Source organism: Echinops telfairi, unplaced genomic scaffold (genome assembly GCF_000313985.2).
Source record: "Echinops telfairi isolate 266 unplaced genomic scaffold, ASM31398v2 ScPeMD7_70;HRSCAF=299, whole genome shotgun sequence".
NCBI classification, from domain to species: Eukaryota; Metazoa; Chordata; class Mammalia; order Afrosoricida; family Tenrecidae; genus Echinops; species Echinops telfairi.
The window spans coordinates 4,426,676-4,444,819 of NW_022103968.1; the positions used below are offsets into that span (position 1 = coordinate 4,426,676).

At 53.1% G+C, this 18,144-nt stretch overlaps 1 protein-coding gene across 1 annotated transcript in view; it reads right to left on the minus strand.

The window, feature by feature from the left end:
• DOCK1 (dedicator of cytokinesis 1) overlaps positions 1-18,144 on the minus strand; it is a 408,265-nt gene that overhangs the window by 293,145 nt on the left and 96,976 nt on the right. The window contains exons 23-24 of the mRNA XM_004701236.2: positions 7,084-7,154; positions 2,044-2,150 (exon numbers count right to left, since the gene is read on the minus strand). Coding sequence (XP_004701293.1) covers positions 2,044-2,150; positions 7,084-7,154 — 178 coding nt within the window. The remainder of the gene's footprint in view (positions 1-2,043; positions 2,151-7,083; positions 7,155-18,144) is intronic.

Genomic DNA, 18,144 nt, shown 5'->3' on the forward strand with positions numbered 1-18,144 from the left:
GGAGGAGATAGAGGTAGAAGTTTTGGGTGGTACTGGTACAGTACACATGCCTATGTAACCATGCAAGGCTCGATCAGGCATGTGGAAGCTGAGACACCAAGAACCTAATAAAACCAAGAAAAAAACTCCCAGGGGCTTTCACTTGCCCTGGTATAAACATTAGTCAATAAGAGAAGAAAAAAACAAAGCAGTCTCCCACCCAGCACCCAGCACCCAGCACCTCCATTCCCAGCCCTTCCTCAAGGCCCCCATGAATCGTGTGAGGTTTGGAAAGAAGTCAGAGAATAAGAAAACGCATGTGTCCGATGAGAGCCTGAAACATCAATAGTCAGGCCACAAGCCTCACGGGCTTGAAAACTCAGACCTGGGGTCAGCCGACCTCGTTGTAGAAAGTGTGAAGAAAGCACGTCCAGCCCGGAGAAAGGTGTGTAGAAACCAGTCACCTCTTGGTTTGATGGTTTGCTGTACTTTTTTCCCTCCCTCCCAAGGAAGACAACATTTCCCCAACAAGTGTTGACTCCAGGACATTTTGCAAAGTGAAATTAGGAAATCAGATGAAAACCCACAGGAAACAGGGATTCCAGCGGTGCCAAGAGCTAAGCCAGATGTGCAGGGGTTCTTGGCCTAGAAGTCAGTGGGGCCGCCCCAGTGCCGGGCGACTCCTTCCCGGGTATAGCACATGGCCCTGCAAACGCCTCAATCGGCGAGGCCGGCAGATGAGGGCTGCAACCATGCACAAAGGGACCCAACAGCCCCCTGGCCACCGTCAGGATGTCGCCCAGCTGTCTCCCCGTTTGCATCCGAGACGTGAGGAATGAGGACAGTCGTGGAATTATGCAAAGGCTGGGAGCTCTCCATAAAAACGCTTGGTAGGGGTAAAATATTAATTCGATCTGTCCAAACTGAGAGGAGATGATTAATGAACAGGGTGGCGAGATAAAGGTGCTCCTCAGGAGAAGTGAGCGGAGGAGTCATGAAGACGCTTGTACTTGGGAGCACAGTTTGCAGACGCCCCGTCACACAGCGCCTCCAAAGGTAAGGAACACATGCCCGATTTCTTGGCAATCACCTGGATACATGGGTGCAGGTGACTGCTTTCCCAGGAGGACAATCACATGCTTCCCGGATGACAATGTGTGCTGATTACCGGGGTCTTGGTGTGTGCCTAAATTACAGACCACACGCCCGCTTTCGCTTTCCAGCAATCCAGTGGCTACACGGTATCAATTACCATTCTCTTGTAAGGGTTCACTCTTCCTGTCTTGCCACGGAGATGGTTTGGGGTTTGTTTTGTTTTTTCGGTTTTTAAAAATAGTTTTATTGGCATATAATTATACAACAGACAATTTAATAGCTTAATCGCATTAAGAGTTGTGCAATCATCGCCACAATCAATTTGAGAATATTTTCTTCTTTCTTGTGCTCATTGTTATCTTCCCTTCCCCCAACCACCCCACCACCCAGTTACTCTCTCTAGAGTTGTGCGGATTGCAGATTTCATGTACAGGAAAGCATGCATCCCACAGAGAACAGTAACAAAACAAAGTCATGGAAAGCCTCAACCCCCCCAAAAAAACACAGAAAATGTTCAAAACTGAACTTTTAAAGGAGTCAGAAGGGAGATCAAATGATCCTGGTGTAGCATTTGGACAGCAGACAGCCACATCTGCACAACCGAGATCACACTCCTGGTCAACCGCCAGCATGGCCAGGCGGTGACAGGACGGATCCTGCTTCCACAATGCCATTGGCAATTCTCCGGGTGAACAGAGCCCTGTGATTCTGATGGGAGAGAAATTGTTTCCATTTTTCGGTACCTTTTTTATTTTTTAATCATTTTATTGGGGGCTCAAACAACTCTTATCACAATCCATCTATTGCATCACGCACATTGGTACATTCGTTGCCCTCATCATTCTCAAAACATTTGCTCTTCCCTTAAGCCGCACCAACTCCCTCCACCAGGGAAGAGCGGATTCTGGGGGAGTCACTTTGTGCCAACAATGACCGCGGGCAGCTTCACAACACCCGGGCCCCACTCACCGTGCTGTGTGAAGAGGTCGCTGTGGATGATCTCAATCATGCAGTACAGCTTCTGGATGGTCAGCAGGCCCACGGGAACGTTGAGGATGAATTCAGTAAACATTTTGCTGGGAGACAACAGACAGGTAAGGATTTAAGGGCACACTCACATCACAGGATCACACGATGCTGTGGCCAGGCGGCAGGGAGACATGTGGTCATGAAATGCCACAGGTGGAGGGAACAATGCCCCTGACATAATGTGGGTGACATTTCTCCCCACATAAGTGTTTCTGGATGATAGTTTTCACGTCACACAAACACCACTGCCAGCCAGGGGATTTCAATCAGAGCAACCCCACAGGAGACAGCAGACCCACTCCTGTGGGTCTCTGAGATAGTAAACCTCTGTGGGAGCAAATGGTCTTGTCTTTCTCTAGAGGAGCGGCTGGTGGGTTTGAACCGCTGAGCTTTCAGTGAGCCATCCCAGGCTTTCCCCACAGGGCCACTGGCAGGGCTCTACACGTGCTAGAATGGCTATCATGTAAAGGACAGATAAGAAGTACAGGTGAGGATGTGCAGAGATCGGGCCTCGCACTTTGCTGCTCTTGAGGGTGAAAGCAGCCCACCCGCTCTGAGTTGACCCTGACCACCCAGCACCCCTGCGGGGAAGAGTACAACGGCTCCATCAGGGTCGCGAAGCAGGCGACAGTGGGGAGGCGGGAACGGCAGCCTGGTGCTTAACCCGCTGTGCCACCAAGGCTCCCGCGGGCACAATTTGGAATGCGCAATGGGGCTACTATTTTGGAAAGGAGTTTAGCATCTCCTCCAAATTTCATTGAACAGCATGCGATATGTTTACAAGATGGTTCAACATAATAACCAGAAACCCAAAGCAAACCCGTCACCACCCAGTCAGAGGACCCACCACGTGGCCCTGTAGCCAGAGCGGCCGTGCCCCTTAGGGAAGCAGACGCCTGCACAGTGAGCAGCATCTCACTGCCATCACACTGACGGCGGCTCCGCGGGGTCCTCGGACTGAGACTCTTCTCGGGAGCAGAAAGCCTCGTCTTCTTTCCCAAGAGCCCTGCAAGGAGCAGCCTGACTCATAATTCCGGGCCAAGGTTGGGACCCACGAGAAAGGAAAGTGTGTCCACACGGAAACACTTGTACAAGACTCATCACGCCGCCATTCAGAACCCCAGCCTCTGGACACAAGCCAACTGCTCATGACCGGCGTAGCCACACAGTGTCCTGTCACTCAGAAAAAGACCGACCCACGCTGCGGCGTAGATGGCCTCCACGTGGCGTGGGAGGAGCTGGTCTTAAAAGCCACATGCCACAGGGTGGCATTTGAGTGAAATGGCCAGACAAGGCAAGTCTACAGACACTTGGATGAAGATGGGGATCGTCTACAGCGACGATGTGCAGGAGGGAGGAGTCACTGCTGAGGAGCACAAAGATGCCAACAGGGGAGAGAAAGTGACCTCAAACTGGCTGGCAAAGAGGGCCCTGGCGCTGTGTGCATGGACGAGAAACCACGGCCTGGGATTTCATGGCACATCAGGGGATGCTCGGTGACATCATTTTGTTCTTCCCAATGGGGAATAAACCTAGCAAGGAATGCCGGAAGGAGAGCTCTGGGGAATATCCAAAGAACACACACTGGAATATGGCCAAGCACCGTTTTCACAATCACTGGGTCAGTTGATTAACATGGCCCTCCTAGTCACTGGGCCTTCTGGGAAGCATGATCTTCAGGGCTCTAACACTTGGGCTATAGTGTCAGGTTGGCAGGTGTTCTCTACTAATGGATAGGATTCAGATGGGATGAAGACCTCAGCTCCTGCAGGCTGTGAACCCAGCCACATCCTGTTTCCTGGGAGGGATCGTGGACCCTGCCCTAGGAGAGGACGGGGGAAAGACGTGGCTCTCTAAGCCCTTAATGAGTGACAGTCTCAGAAACCCACCGTGTCCTACACGGTGGCGATGAGTCGGCCTCAGCACAATGGCAGTGAGTTTGGGTGTTTTGCCTTTTGAGAGGGAGGGGGACGTAAAGCCTGGGATGAAGTATCTGTGCAGGTCCCACCACAGTTCTATCACAGTCACCTCACCTGGAAAGCCATACTGCTTGCAGTTCCTGGCTGGGCTTTAGCAGAAGCAAGAAGACCTGCTGTGGATTTTGCATGTTTGGGCTTCTGGCTCTGACCCTGCCGTTGGCTCACCTCTGCTTCACCTTCAAGGAGCCCTGATAGCCAGTGCTTATACTTTAATAGTTCGAATCCACCAGCTTCTCCGAGGTAGAAAGAGGAGTGTCTGCTCTCATAATGAGTGAGTCTTGGAATCCCACAAGGGCAAGTCTAATGGACCCTACAGGGTCGCTAGAAGCCTTTGATCTGGGACTGAACAGCAGCCACCGCCCTGGGAGACATTTCCTCAACATTCTGTGACGTGCTGTCGAATGCTGCAGCACATCGCAGAACCCAGGGGCGTGAGGGAAAATACTCCGGAGAGGAGTGGGGGGAAATAAAGCTGAACAGCATCATGGAAGAGCTGGACATTTGGGACATCCTTCATCTCCAGCTCCTTGGGACTAGTCTGGTACGGATTCTTCTAACAGAAATGGCTGCCACAATCGCACTGGCAAGGCTTGAGAACACACGGGTTTCATACTGACAGAGGTGGAGGAGGCAGACAGCACCATGTCCATGAGCACATCGGCTGGGCCTTTGTGTGGGGCAACTCGGCAACCTATAAAAAACCTGGCCCAGCCACTCCACGCCTAGTGTCTCCTGGTGGCATAAATAATTTAATGTGACTCACTTCAATAATATTAAGAATAACAGTTATGCTGGATACACTGGATCGCGGCAGAGTTCATCCTCGTAGAAGCTGGCCACGACCTCACACTCAGCAGTACAGCCTGTCCTTTGTCACTGATGCCTGGGATGGCATGGAAGCCCTGCCCTCCTGCGTCTGAGTCACCAGGGACCAGGAATTTAGTGTGGACTGGAATTAATAATAGAAGCTCTGTCACAGCACGGCTGTAACGATGAACCCCATGCCTCGTGGGCAGTCTTGAGTGTGAAGCTGATGCTGCATGGGGGAAACACACAGTGGAAGTCCGTACCTGCTGCTGCTGCTCAAATAACGAAGGTTCCAGCCGAGAAGGGAGACCCGGGTAGAGTCCTCAAAGATTACTGTGTGGTGGGCTACTCCGTGGAGTGGGAGCAAGAGGGTTCAAGTTCAGAGGTGCATGGCAGCAAAACACAGGTGATGTTGCATCTCCTGGGCCGGGTGGAAGTGCCTCTGTATGCATGCCTTCAGACCTGCCTCGTTATGTAGGGGCAGGGGCATGATATTTGATATTTATTCTCTCCTGCGAGCTCTTCTGGGTTCAAGGCATTTTTATTTTAAACAAGAACCAATGTGATAAATCAGAGAAAGACTGTGCAGGGCAGAGGGACACATCCAGGGGCCAGGACAGGGCTGGCTATGGTGGCCAAACGGCTCAAGCACCAATGGAAATGGCCCAAAGCAGCCCACCCATGGGTGACACATGTGTGGGGCGGCCAACGAGCCGCTGTGACTTGCCCACTTCCTCCCAGATGACCCCAGCTCCGAGCATGCCTGGGAAGCACGGCCAAGGCCATCACACCCCAGGCTGCTGGCCAGTGCATGACGTAGCAAGTCTGCTCTTCCGGGGCCCCACGGGGAGAGCCACACCCAGAGAGGGGACAATGCAGAGACCCTGGGGACAAACATGGTCCCACGGGTCACCCACCTCGTTTTCCCTTTCCCCACTTGACCCACAAGTCAAAGCCACTGCCACAGGGTCCACCCTGACTCCAAGTGACCCTGCAGGACGAAGCAGGACTGCTCCTCCGAGATGCCCCACATTGAAGTGGGCAGCACCTGCTGGGCTCAAACCAGCAACCATTGTGGGTTAGCCCACCATGCCTTCAGGGCCCCTTCTAGTCTCTACGATCCCTTGTCAGCACAAGGAGACCAGACACTCAAAGTGTCCCTGTGTAACACTAGATCCTCAGACGCATCAGAGACATGACAGCTCACAGGGAGCATCGACCGCCACCAGGAGCGTCCTAGCCCATCCAGGCCAGGCTAGGAGTGGCCAAAGCTGCAGGATCATCCTTCACTCACAGGCATCGAGCCGGTGCTGATTCATTGCAACCCTAAAGGGAAAAGTGGAACTGCCTCTGTGAGTTTCCTACTCTGTATCTTTCTGGGATTAGAAAGCCCCGTCTTTTGCCCTTGGAGTGGCTGGTGGTTTTGAACTGTCGCCTTAGAGGATAGCAGCCCAACGTGTAACTCCTATTCCACAATGGCTCCTGAGTAATCTTTCGGGAGGCTCATGGCTGGTAAAGATGGGGCATCCCAGTGCAGCAAATCTCACATGCAAACCCCAGCAAGAAGCAAGTGAGGGCTGTGATTCTGGATGTCTGTGGGGTGGGAAGCTGCCCACAGCAGGCAGGTCCACCCCCTCCATCCCACCCCCACCCCCAAGAGGACAGAGCCTGCAAGAGACAATGACAGCTGCAGCTCACAGGCTCACGCCTGCTTTGGACACAGGGTGGCAGGGGAAAGGGAGGGCTGGGTCCCTCCTCAGTCTGCAAACCAGCTTCCCCAAAAGAACTTCAGTACCCCATGGGCCCCTCCCCGCCCCCCACCGAGAATACAAAAGCCCCCAGACTAAGCATTTTTTGAGGTGTTTAAATCCAAATCAACCAAAAGGCAACCAGCATGTAATGACATTCAAATCCTAAAATATGTAAAATGCCCAATTAGCATGAAGCACCCATTAGGCTATCCTCAGTACAGGAAAGAAAAGACTTTGGGTGTTGACAGATGATCCATAGAAAGTCCTGATTATCACACTGTCACAGCCCTCAGTCGCAGCACACTCCTTACAGAATGATCCGGGCATAGGCACGCGTGGGCACATGCATGCCAGAGATAGGAGCCCTGGCGAGTGCCCTCGAGTGCGCACTAGAAAGGAGGCCCTGCAAGGCTGGAGGGCAGCGCTGGCCTCAGGCGCCTTACCTAAGCTCTTTGGGGTCAAACACCAGCTTCACATCGTTGACAATCGTGGGCAAGTATTTCAGCGCTGCTTCCTGCAAAACAAGAACAAAGAAGAGAAATGGGCCGTGAGATAGGGAGCAAGGCCCCGAGTCCAGATGAGGTGGGGTGGCTAAGCCTCCTGCACACACGGCAGAGGGGCAGAGATGCTGAGGGGGACCCTAGTGTGAGCAGAAGCCAATCCCCATTGCCTCTCAGCAAAGTGCTCGACCAATGGAGATCGTACATCATCGACCCCCTTTCCTTCTGGCCAAACCCCAAACCCACTGCCAGGAAATCAATTCCTACTCAGAGCGAGCCTAGGTCTGTCAATTTACAGTCCGAGGCTGTAAATCTAAAAGCAAGTAGAGAGCCTGAAAGAGCACCTAGTGGGTTTGAACCACCGACCTTGAGGTGGAAAACAAGACCGGAAAAACAAACTCACTGCCATGAAGTCGATGCAGACTCACCAGGGCCCCATAGGGCAGGGGAGAACTGTCCCTGTGAGTTTCTGAGACTGTCACTAACTGTTTAGGGGTGTGGAAAGCCTCATCTGTCTCCCGCAGAGTGGCTGGTAGTTTCGAACTGCCAACCTTTCAAATCCCTGCCCTAAGTATAACCACTACACCAGCAGGGCTCCCTGAGCCTCCAGCAAATGAAGGCCTGCCCCTCAAGAAGATTCCTCCCCCCCTCGCCCAGCCATGACATGACCATTGCTGTCAGCCCAAGGACCTCTTCGAGAATGGTTCTCTTTCCCATTGTCCCGAATCGTGTTCTTTTTGAGCAGCCTGGTCTCCTGCAACCACATTGGGAATCTTCTAGAAAACACACTCTCTTCACAGGTGGCCTTCTCCTAAGAGTTCCTCTGTATCTTCCAGCCCCGTGGAAGTTCTACCTTGAAGTCTAAAGGTCCTTCCGGGATCACAGGGAAAAGAGCATAGAAATGTTATACTGAGCCCTCCAGGAGCTGGGATTGAAGTGTCCGCCACACAAGGCCAGATCTCGGCCTCTCCACTGACACCCTGTTATGGAAAGTGCTGGATTTCCAACGTTCCGACTCATCGATCATCGAACACCATCAACGCATCGCAGCAGGCTGGGCCACAGCCTGAAAGAAATGTGGAGATCAGACTCATCCCAACCAAACCTCACTGATTTCCAGAAAGCTCAAATTCAACGGAGATGAGGCTGGGGAGACATTTAGAAACTGCAGAATACTCCAGCTGTGCTGGGAGCAATTGCTGCCACTGCTTTCAGGAAAGCCCCCAAGCAGACCCATGACCTCCAGTTGTGTCTGACTCATGAGGGTCCTACAAGACACAGTAGAGCTGCCCGGAGGGGCTTCTAAGGCTGTGAGTCTTTTCCGCAGTGGATGGACACATCTTTCTACATTGGAGCTGATGCTTGGTTTAAACTTCCGATCTTTCATGAGTCTAAACACTGCACCACCATGCCATCTTTTCTCAGAAAGTCTGCAGGTAGACGCTCATTCTGAAAATATCACCCAGAACACAAGTGACCAACTTATCTTCAAAAGGGAGGACCTCCTACTCTCTCTCTCTCTCTCTCTCTCTCTCTCCAAAAAACACCACCACCCCACCCCAGCCCCCACCACCCCCAAAAAACCTTTATTTGGTAACTTGGTATTCCATTCCAACATTAACTGCACAGGGATGATAGACCTACAACATGGCCAACAATGCTTGTGACCTTGGGATAAGCAAAGACTTCTTTTAGGAGGCATCAAGTGCAACCCACGACAGGAAAACGGAGTCATGTGTATTTCAGCACGAAGAACGAAGAACGTCTGCTCTTCCAAAGACTCTCTAAAAATAACCGAGGACTGCTCCTAGGCCAGGGGCAGAACAACCGCCAGCCCCACATCAGATGGAGGACTTAGATCCAGAAAATGGTCCAGGCATTTGAATTGTGGTGCTGAAGAATACTGACAGTACCACGGACGGCTAAAAGGGCGAACTTCCTGAAAGAAGTACAGCCAAAATGCTCCTTCGAGACAAAATAGTGAGGCTTCCTCTTATACACTTTGGGCATGTTGTCAGGGGAGACCAGCCCTGGGGAAGGACATCATGTTTGATGAAGGAAAGGGGCAGTGAGAGAGGAAGGTCTTGCATGACAAGGTGGATGGACACTGGGGTTCAAGCACAGGAACAATTGTGAGGACGTCGCAGTAGGACCTAGTAAGATGTCGCTGTGTTGTACATTGGGCCGCTGGGGGTTGGAACCAGCTCGGTGGCACCTGACAACCCTAACAACATCCAGAAGATGCTGCCTTTGTTGTTGGGTACTGCCAATGGTTCATAGCCCTTAGAGCAGCGGTTCTCAACCTGTGGGTCACAACCCCTTTGGGGGTCGAACGACCCCTTCACAGGGACCCCCTGATTCATAACAGGAGCAAAATGACAGCGATGACGTAGCAATGAAAATAATGTTATGGTTGGGGGTCACCGCAGCATGAGGAACTGTGTGAAAGGGTCACGGCATGAGGAAGATTGAGAACTACTGACCTAAAGACAACTGAGTAAAACTGCCCAGAGGCTTTCTCAGGCTCTAATCTTTATCAAGACACAATGGTCTCAAACCACCGACCTTTAGGTTAACAGGGGGATGCTCAACCACTGAGCCACCAGGGCTCCCTATGTATCATATGTCATTGTTGGGTGCCATCGAGTGGATCCCATCCCATTGCAACCCTAGGCACCACAGAAGGACATCCTGCTCGGTCCTACCCCATCTTCACAATTGGGGCCATGCGTGAGGCCACTGTGGTTGCCACTGGGTGACTCTATCTCACGGAGGTCCTTCACTGGCACCAAGTCCACTCCGACGCAGAGCGACCCTACGGGACAGAGTAGAACTGCTCCTGTGAGTTTCTGAGACTGCAAATATTGACGGGAATGGACAGTCTCGGGTTTTTTCCCCAACAGAGCAGCTGGTGGTTTCGAACTGCTGACCTTGTGGTCTATGGTCAAATGTGTAACCCACTATGCTACCAGACTCCATGGAAGGCCTGAAGATCTGTGAGAACTCAATGATAAGGAAGTAAGTCACCTCCCCCTCCCTGCCACATGGACAGAAAGAGACATGGACAGACACTTGGCTGATGTGCATGTATGTTGAAAGGATGCTCCGTCCTCTCGGTTATCAGGAGGATGCAAATGTAAACCCAGGGAGACACTGCCCCCCCACAGTTCACACGGTGATGAGCTGCTGTAGCATCTACTCTGACTCCCGCTGACCCCAAGTGAGGACGACTAACGAGCAAAACCCCCAAACAGAAAGGGGAAACATGGGGACTCAAAACACAACCAACGGTGAAAGCCTGCCAGGCCCAAGTGCTGCTTGGAGCCATGAGCAGCCAGAACATGGACACAATCAAGTGAGCCTGGGGCAGCGCTGGGCAGTTCCTCATGAAGTCAGACAGACAATTTCTAAATGGCAGAGCGGTCCAGGGCGCCCTCCTAGGTACTGACCTAAGTGAGATGGGGTGTGCAAGACCCTGCGCATGAGCATCTCTCCTGGCTGTGCGTGTGATCATCCAACATCAATCAACCCCACCCAGGTGCCCTCACAAAGCGCATGGAGGAACTGGCTGCGGTCCAGCGTGTCCTGGAACCCTGCTCAGCAATCCAAAGGATCCAACCAGGACATCCCTTAACAACAGAGACGAAACGAAAGGTACTCAGAACTGGGCTGTAAGGAAGGTGGGTTTTATGGCATGTTATACCTTTATATTTTTCAATGAGTAAGATGCGGGGGACTCTGGTAGGCTTCATTAACATGGAAAATGCCAACCCTGGCACATCACCCTCAGTGGCCACACTCAAGCCTCGTCCAGTGAGGTCCATTCTGTGTGCCACGGTCAACCGGCATGCTGACCTTGCCCGGGGCTCCTCAGCCCAAAGTCTCACCAAAGCCTCCAGAAGCACAAAGATGAGAATATGTGGACACAGAAAAGTGGGACATCATTAGCCCAGTGTCCCTAGAGAAGGATTCGGAGCTAATAGTGAACCCAGCCTGGCGGTCCTTTTGTGAATCGCCCGCCTGTATGGTCAGGAAGACAGTGAACAGGCACTCCCCTTTGGCCACTTCAGCCTCCCTTATAAAATCGTCACTGCTGTGCCCCACCCCCCCACTCCCAGGTATTAACCCTGTCCTTCAATGCCAGCTAGAGAAAGACCTTCTGGTTGTCTGCTCAGAAACAAGACTTTTAAAAAGAGCCTTTAGTAGAAATAATTTCACTCTGGTTTCAAAAGTTCCGCTTCAAATGCCTCCGAGTGGCTTTGAAAGACTGAAAAACTATTTATCTTGACATTTACTAATAAGACTCCAGGAGGCTTATAAGACTCCGCTCGGGCTGTGAAGTGTCTCGTTGCGTTCACGAATGTCCAGAGGGTGAGAGGACGCATGCGGTTTGATCTGGGCCCAACAAAGCGTCGCCTGCCCAGGGAACTCTGGAACGCACACCGTTCCACAAGGACGCAGTGGGCAGCAGCAAACACGGAAGGCCCAACTTCGTCTGAACCAGGGTTGAGTGTCCCAAGGTTGTCCCCTGACCTGAGTCCTCAAGAGCCTCCGGGGCCCTAGATGTTCCCGCGCCCTCCAGGGAGAGGGGGTTGTCCTCACAGGGGCAGGCACACCCTGGGTCCCTCAGTGCTGACTCAGAGGATGCTGCGTGTCCTGCAAGGTATTATGGACTTAGTGTCTTACAGTCAACCAGGCATCAGAGCAGAGATAAAGGGCAAATATGACGACAGGTCATGAGACGAACAACGAATGGGTGGGGTGCACCCAAGAGGCAGAGCTGAGAGCCCAGAGCTGCTAACTCCAAGGTCAGCCGTTCAAACCCACCAGCTGCTCCAGAGAAGAAAGACGGGGCATCGGCTACTGTAAAGACTGACAGCCTCAGAAGCTCTATACAAGGTGGCCATGCATCGCCACCCACTCCAGGGCAGTGAGTTTGGGTGTGTCCTTAGTGGTGTTTGAGAAGGGGGAACTGCCCCATCTCTCCTGAGGCTCCGAGCCCCAGGCAGCTTACCCAAGAACAGAGCAGCCCATATCAGATCGGACATGACCTCTCTCTGCGTATGCAGCCTCTGCGTTTCACGTCCTAAGTGAACGGATCAAAGGAATGTGTCTCAGGAAGCCACATATCCCTTCCGTATGTAACGGCAAGCCTAACTGGATGAATTTAAAAGTGGCAACGCCGGGCCGACCAAGTTGTGGTCAAGTTTTCTGCAGACCACGGAGGATGGAGGAATGATTGGGCCTGATGTCCCTGGCCCACCAAGGCGTCCAGAGAAAAGCAGGAGCCATCAGCAAAGGCCATCACGCCTCCTTCCAGAAACCTGGTGAGAAGGAACAGCCATGGCAGCGATCAGACACCGTGTTAGGAGGCACTGCTGCCAGGAGAGGGCTAGTCCTCTTTCTATTAAATACCAGGCAAGATATCACGGGGCACCCTTCGTAAAACTGGGTTCATATTTCAATGTCCATGCGATCAAGAACCACAAGTGTTCGTCATCACAGCTCTTAAAACCGCAAGTGGAATCCCAACCAAACGGACAGGAATGCCAAGGAGACCAGCATTACTGGGAGGTAGGAGTGTGTGAGTGTTTGGGGGGAGGGGGAAGACACCGCACATAAAAAGATTGTGAATACGGGAGAGAATGGGGCGAGTTTTCTAATTGCTGGAATCACTCAGAAATCCCTCCTACCCCCACCGCCTCCCCCCCACCCCCCCTGCCCCAAATTGTTATCTTCGTCTCTAAGCAAACTTAATTGTCAATGCATCTCAGGAGAATGTCAACTTACACTTAATCTAAACTGTAAAACAAAACAAAACCAAAAAAAAGAAGCCAGGCTCGCTTTCTGTCTGGTATCGGTTTAATGCAGCGCCAGGGCATCTCTGGCTAAAAATATGACGACTGGTGATGATTAATAGAGACTATTTTAGGGTAAAGTTCAGGCTACATTATTCAGTATAATTATTTTAATTAAATCCATTAGCATATCTTTATATAAGATTAGGAGCTATCGGTGATACGGAGTACGTTTCTCTTGAATAATGCATGAAGCAATTATTAATTTACATATTTCTCCAGAAAACGCATATTAAACCAATCCCGTTTGGAGGTTTTGAGCTAAAAAATATATAGGGTCCACAAATTCTGCTTCTGGACTTAGGTTACATCATTGGAAGATTTGGGGCAGTGACAAGAGGCTTTAAGAGACTGATCGTAAACGGGGACATGCGACTCTGCCCAAGGGTGCTCTGGAGCCGACCCTTGTCCTTTCCATGGGGACTTGACAAAACCAAGCAGATGTGGGATCAGGGGCTCAAGTGGGAAGAGAATGTCGTGAAAACGATGATGGCGGCATATGTGCAAATGTGCTTGACACTCTGGAGGAATGTGTGGATTGTGATAAGAGATGTAAGAGCTCCCAATAAAAGTATTTCATAATAAAAAAAATAATAACCGAGAAGATGGCTGGCCTTGAGGGCTCCGCGCAACGAAAGGCCGGAGACGCAGCTCTCGGGCGCGCCGGGGACATGTCCCTGCCCGTGTCGCTGTGAGCTGCCCGGAAGCAGGGGTCAATGGCATTGTGGGCAAAAGAAAGGACAGCACCGCGCCTGGTCTTCCTCTCCACTGAAAGAAAGATGCCCTGTGCCACACGGGGCTAGAGTCACAAATACTCATTTCCTCCCCTGACAATCGAGCTTCCTTTAAACTGATGCTGTGTCCTTCAAAAAGCATCCTTCCTGTCCACTCCCAGGGCTCAATGCTTTCAATCCCGAGAGGCTGATAATTCATAGTTATTGGGCTATCAGCAGGTTCAACTCACATACACGTAAACTTAATAAGACTTACTGCCTGTGAGCCCAATCTGAGCTCCTAGACTTAAACGGAAGCAAACTCGGTCAGAGAACACCAGCACAGGCCCTCCCACGTCCCCCATCGCCATCCTCACCGTCCAGGACTCCACAGAGCATCCCTGACTCCTGCTTACTGAGGGTCAAGACAGTGCTGAGCACGCACAGTCACCGGGCCACCAAGTCATACCCCGGACAGTGCCAAACAGCCTGGCGAGATCCTGGTGAGACCCACCAGGTCGGGCGAGAGCCACCCAGCCAGTGACAAGGCTCCGCAGTGCACAGAGAGTCAAAGCCCCCGGCCTTCGGGGCAGCCCAGCAGGATCTGGACCCACACTGTGGTCCCTGCTGTCCATGAGACCATGTGCCATCCATCAATTACCACCACTCTCTGTCAAGGATGTCCTCAGGCCTGGGTCCACCATCAAGGCTTATGGAAGCAGCAGTCAAGAAACCAAAGGACGGACTGGATTGGGCCCATCTGTTGCACAAGACCCCTTGAAAGTGCTGAAGAGCGAGGGTGTCACTCTGACCGAGGTGGGTCTGACCCCAGCCGGAGCATTTTCAATTGCCTCGCATGCATGTGAACGCTGGACAGTGAATTAGGAAGACTGAATCAGAACCATGTGTGTGTATCTGCATCACGGTGTCGGGGAAGAATACTGACCGTTCCATGGACTGCCAAAAACACAAACAAATCTGTCTAGGAAGGAACACAGACAGAATGCTCCTTCGGGGCAAGGATGGTGAGACTCTGTCTCAGTTATTTTGGACATGCTGTCAGGAGGGACCTCATACTGGGTAAAGTCGAGGGCCAGGGAGAAACAGGAAGACGCTCAACGAGATCGCTGGAGAAAGTGCCCAATCACCTCCTATGCACGTGGAAGTTGGGCGGAGAAAGAGAAAGACCGAAGGAGGTATGATGTGTGGGACCGATGGTGCTGGCGGAGGGGACTGAGAGGGCCCTGGGTGGCCAGGCCACCAAACACGCCTGTCTTGGAAGAAGCACAGCCAGAGGCTCCTTAGGAGCAGGGATGACGAGACTCCACCTCCAGTACTTTTGTAGTCTGCCGTCCGAGACTGCAGTCTCAGGAGGCCCCGTCTCTGAAGAAGGACATCATGCTAGCTCAGGTCAATGGGTAGCAACAAAGAGGCAGGCCTTCCACCAGATGGAGCGGCACAGCAGCTGCCACAATGGGCTCAAACCCAGGAACCAGGTGAGGGTGAAGCGGCACCGGGCAGTGTTTCCTTCCGTTGAGCACTGCGTTCCCAGGGGTCAGAATGACGTGGCAGTACCGCACAGCAATGGTAGCAGGCTGGAATATGCAAACAACTGGATAGCAGTGGGCCAGCACGCCCCCCTCGCTCTTCTAGCTCGGTGGCCTGACCACGGATGGAGTCAGCCGTGTGATGTGGGGCACAGCCGCCACCCAGGGCGTGTCTCAGCTATCTGCCTTAGGCAGATCGCCAGGTGCACCTAGATGGCTTCAGACCCCCCAGCTTGGGCTTCATCATCAAGTGCAAACAGTTGGTGCCACTCGGGGGCCACTTGAGCCCAAGGCCAGGCAAGTCCACGAGGGACAACGTGGAACTGCTGCACAGGATCTTCCTGGCTGCCATCGTCACAGAAGGAGACTTCTAAGCAGGGGGGTCGGTTCACAGTTCCTCTCTGTAAGCTGTTTGCACCCCTCTGGTGCAGAGCGGCCATAAGGGCTGCCACCAGGTGAACTTCCCACTGTTCCAGATGACAGGCAGGACACGCAGGGAGCAGGAGGCGCTGTGACAGCAGTTAGAATTCCGCCAGGACTCGGCGTGAGTCAGAGAACAGGATGGCCTGCAGGCGTTAGGTGGGAGAGCAGAGGGCAGGCACCAGAGGGAAGAGGGGGCGGGGAGCCCAGCGGAGGATGAGCTGGCTTCTTGGGAGCCGCAGAGTCTCCTGAAGCCCGAGGTCCATTGCCCAGGAATGAAGGCATGCCAAAGAGAGACATGACCGCGACTGCAGCAAGAACAAACGGGAATGAAGGGCCCGGGACCTGCCATTTTCTCTTCCCCATCTGGGCGCCGGTGTGCAGCTCAGGGCCGCCCTGCCAAATTGGTGAGAACTGTTTTCCCATCTAGGCAGCTTCCAGGAGGCCAGGCCTGACTTCCACATGACGGGAGGCGGACGTGCTGGGAGCCACGGGACACTCAGACGTTGACAGATAACAACACGGGCTGGTCTTGAGCATAGCTTCAGGGCCCCAACTGGAGCGGGGTGCTTTGGGAAAGTAGCAAGGAGGGAACAGCCATGAGTGCTTTATGCGTGCTCTTAAGGATTAGACCAAGAGAGGCCAGGGCCCAGGGTGGCCGGAGGAGAGCGGGACCACACACGTTGGCCACCATCCACTCAACACATAGGCCACACTCGGCAGTGGGCTGCAATGGGCAGAGCTTCAGCTCCGACCGACAGCAGCCTGTGTTAAGGAGTGGCACTGCCCCACGGGGTTCCACGCTGTCATCTTTATGGAACAGACAACCAGGCCTTTCTTCCTAGGTTAACCTTTCGGCTCAGTCGAGTGCTTCCACAGCGCCACCAACGCCAAGGCTTCCAGTAAGTAGGAAAGAGGTGCTACAGCCCACCAGTGGGGAAATCCAGGGATGCCCCAAACCATGGCTAGTGTCGAAGAGCTGCCCTTACTCCCGAGCCCAGAACAGGCTCAGGCAGACTCCACTGTAATGGATGGAGAACAGGGGCTGCTGGGATGCTAACCACCCATGTCCCCTTCTCTCCACTCCCCCAGACACCCAGCACCCTTGCTCACGGCAAACACACGGGGCTCTGAATCCCAATGCAGTACTTTAGAAGGAAACACATCCTCAGAGATGATGGATGATGCTTTTTGTCTTTTTAACAGTCACTTTGATGCAGCTTTGGAGAGGGAATTTCGTTTCCTGTCCAACAACCCGTGTACTTGTGTTGTCATGGTGCTGCATCCATCTTCTCGGCATATCGATGCCCTGCCCTGCCCTGCCCTTGCCTCCCTGCCCTGCCCTACCCCTGCCTTGCCCTGTCCCTGCCCCTGCCCTCCCCTCCCCCTGCCCCTGCCTTGCCCCTGACTCCTTGGGCACCCTGAATCCTGCCTGCCGAACATTGATTAGGGGGAAGCAACACAGCACTAGGGGGTCTTACAGGCTGGCTGTACTGAGGGGGGTCTCTCAGGCTGGCTGTACTGAGAAGTAGGCACTTCGCTGGCTTCACTGTCCACTTTATAGACCTGTCCTGTGGCTGAAAGGTGACCCTGGACTTGAGGTCAGCTCCAGGCTGGAAGGCTGATGAATTCATATAAATGTCATGGAAAACAACCTGCCTTTTAGAGACAGGTAAGCTAAGCCTCAGAGGGTCAGAAAGGCCTGTGCCAGGGGCCGGCCCTCCCTTCCCAGGAAGAGTAATTATCACCTTCCTCAGAGGCCAGCCCTGGCAGACCATCTCTGCTGGAGGTGAGGGGACCAAGGCCCCTCCTTGGCCATCCGTGACAATGCCTTGGTCCCAGGTCAGGGAGCAGCAGAGCCTGGAAAGGCAGAAGGCAGCATGGTGGTGGTGGCAAGGGCGTGGGAAGGCCGAGCTAGGAGGGCGGCCTGCTCTCCCACGACCTTAGAAGGAGTCGGACTCCTGTGACCCTGCACTTCCTAAGACACGGGGTCACTGAGTCACTGGCAGGGACAGAGGGACAGTGGTGGCGAGGGGGCGTCACTCACGAAGGCGGCTGCTGAGTAGCGTCTCTCAGAACTAGCTCTAAGAGCCGGTAAGGGAACAGGCACAGGAAAAGAGACGCCAGGACAAGGCCAAGAAAACAACAAGGAGAGTGCAGCCTGCACTGCCGCCAGGCTGCCGCACCGCACTGTCCGGCCTGGCGTGGCTCCAGATGTCGCTGGGGGGGAGGGTATTTTGTAGACGAGACCCCCTCTGTTTCCTCCGAATGAGAATAGGCCTGATCCAAGCAAGTGAATGCCCGCTGAACAGAACTGAGGCTTCCAAAACTCAAAAGAACTGTCCGATGCCTCCCTTCACCCACTTTTCTGTTGTCCATGCGCCTGGGAGGGGGTTATATGTAGATCATTGTGATCGGTCCCCCTTATCTCCCCCCCACCTTCCCCTTACCCTCCTGGTATGGCTA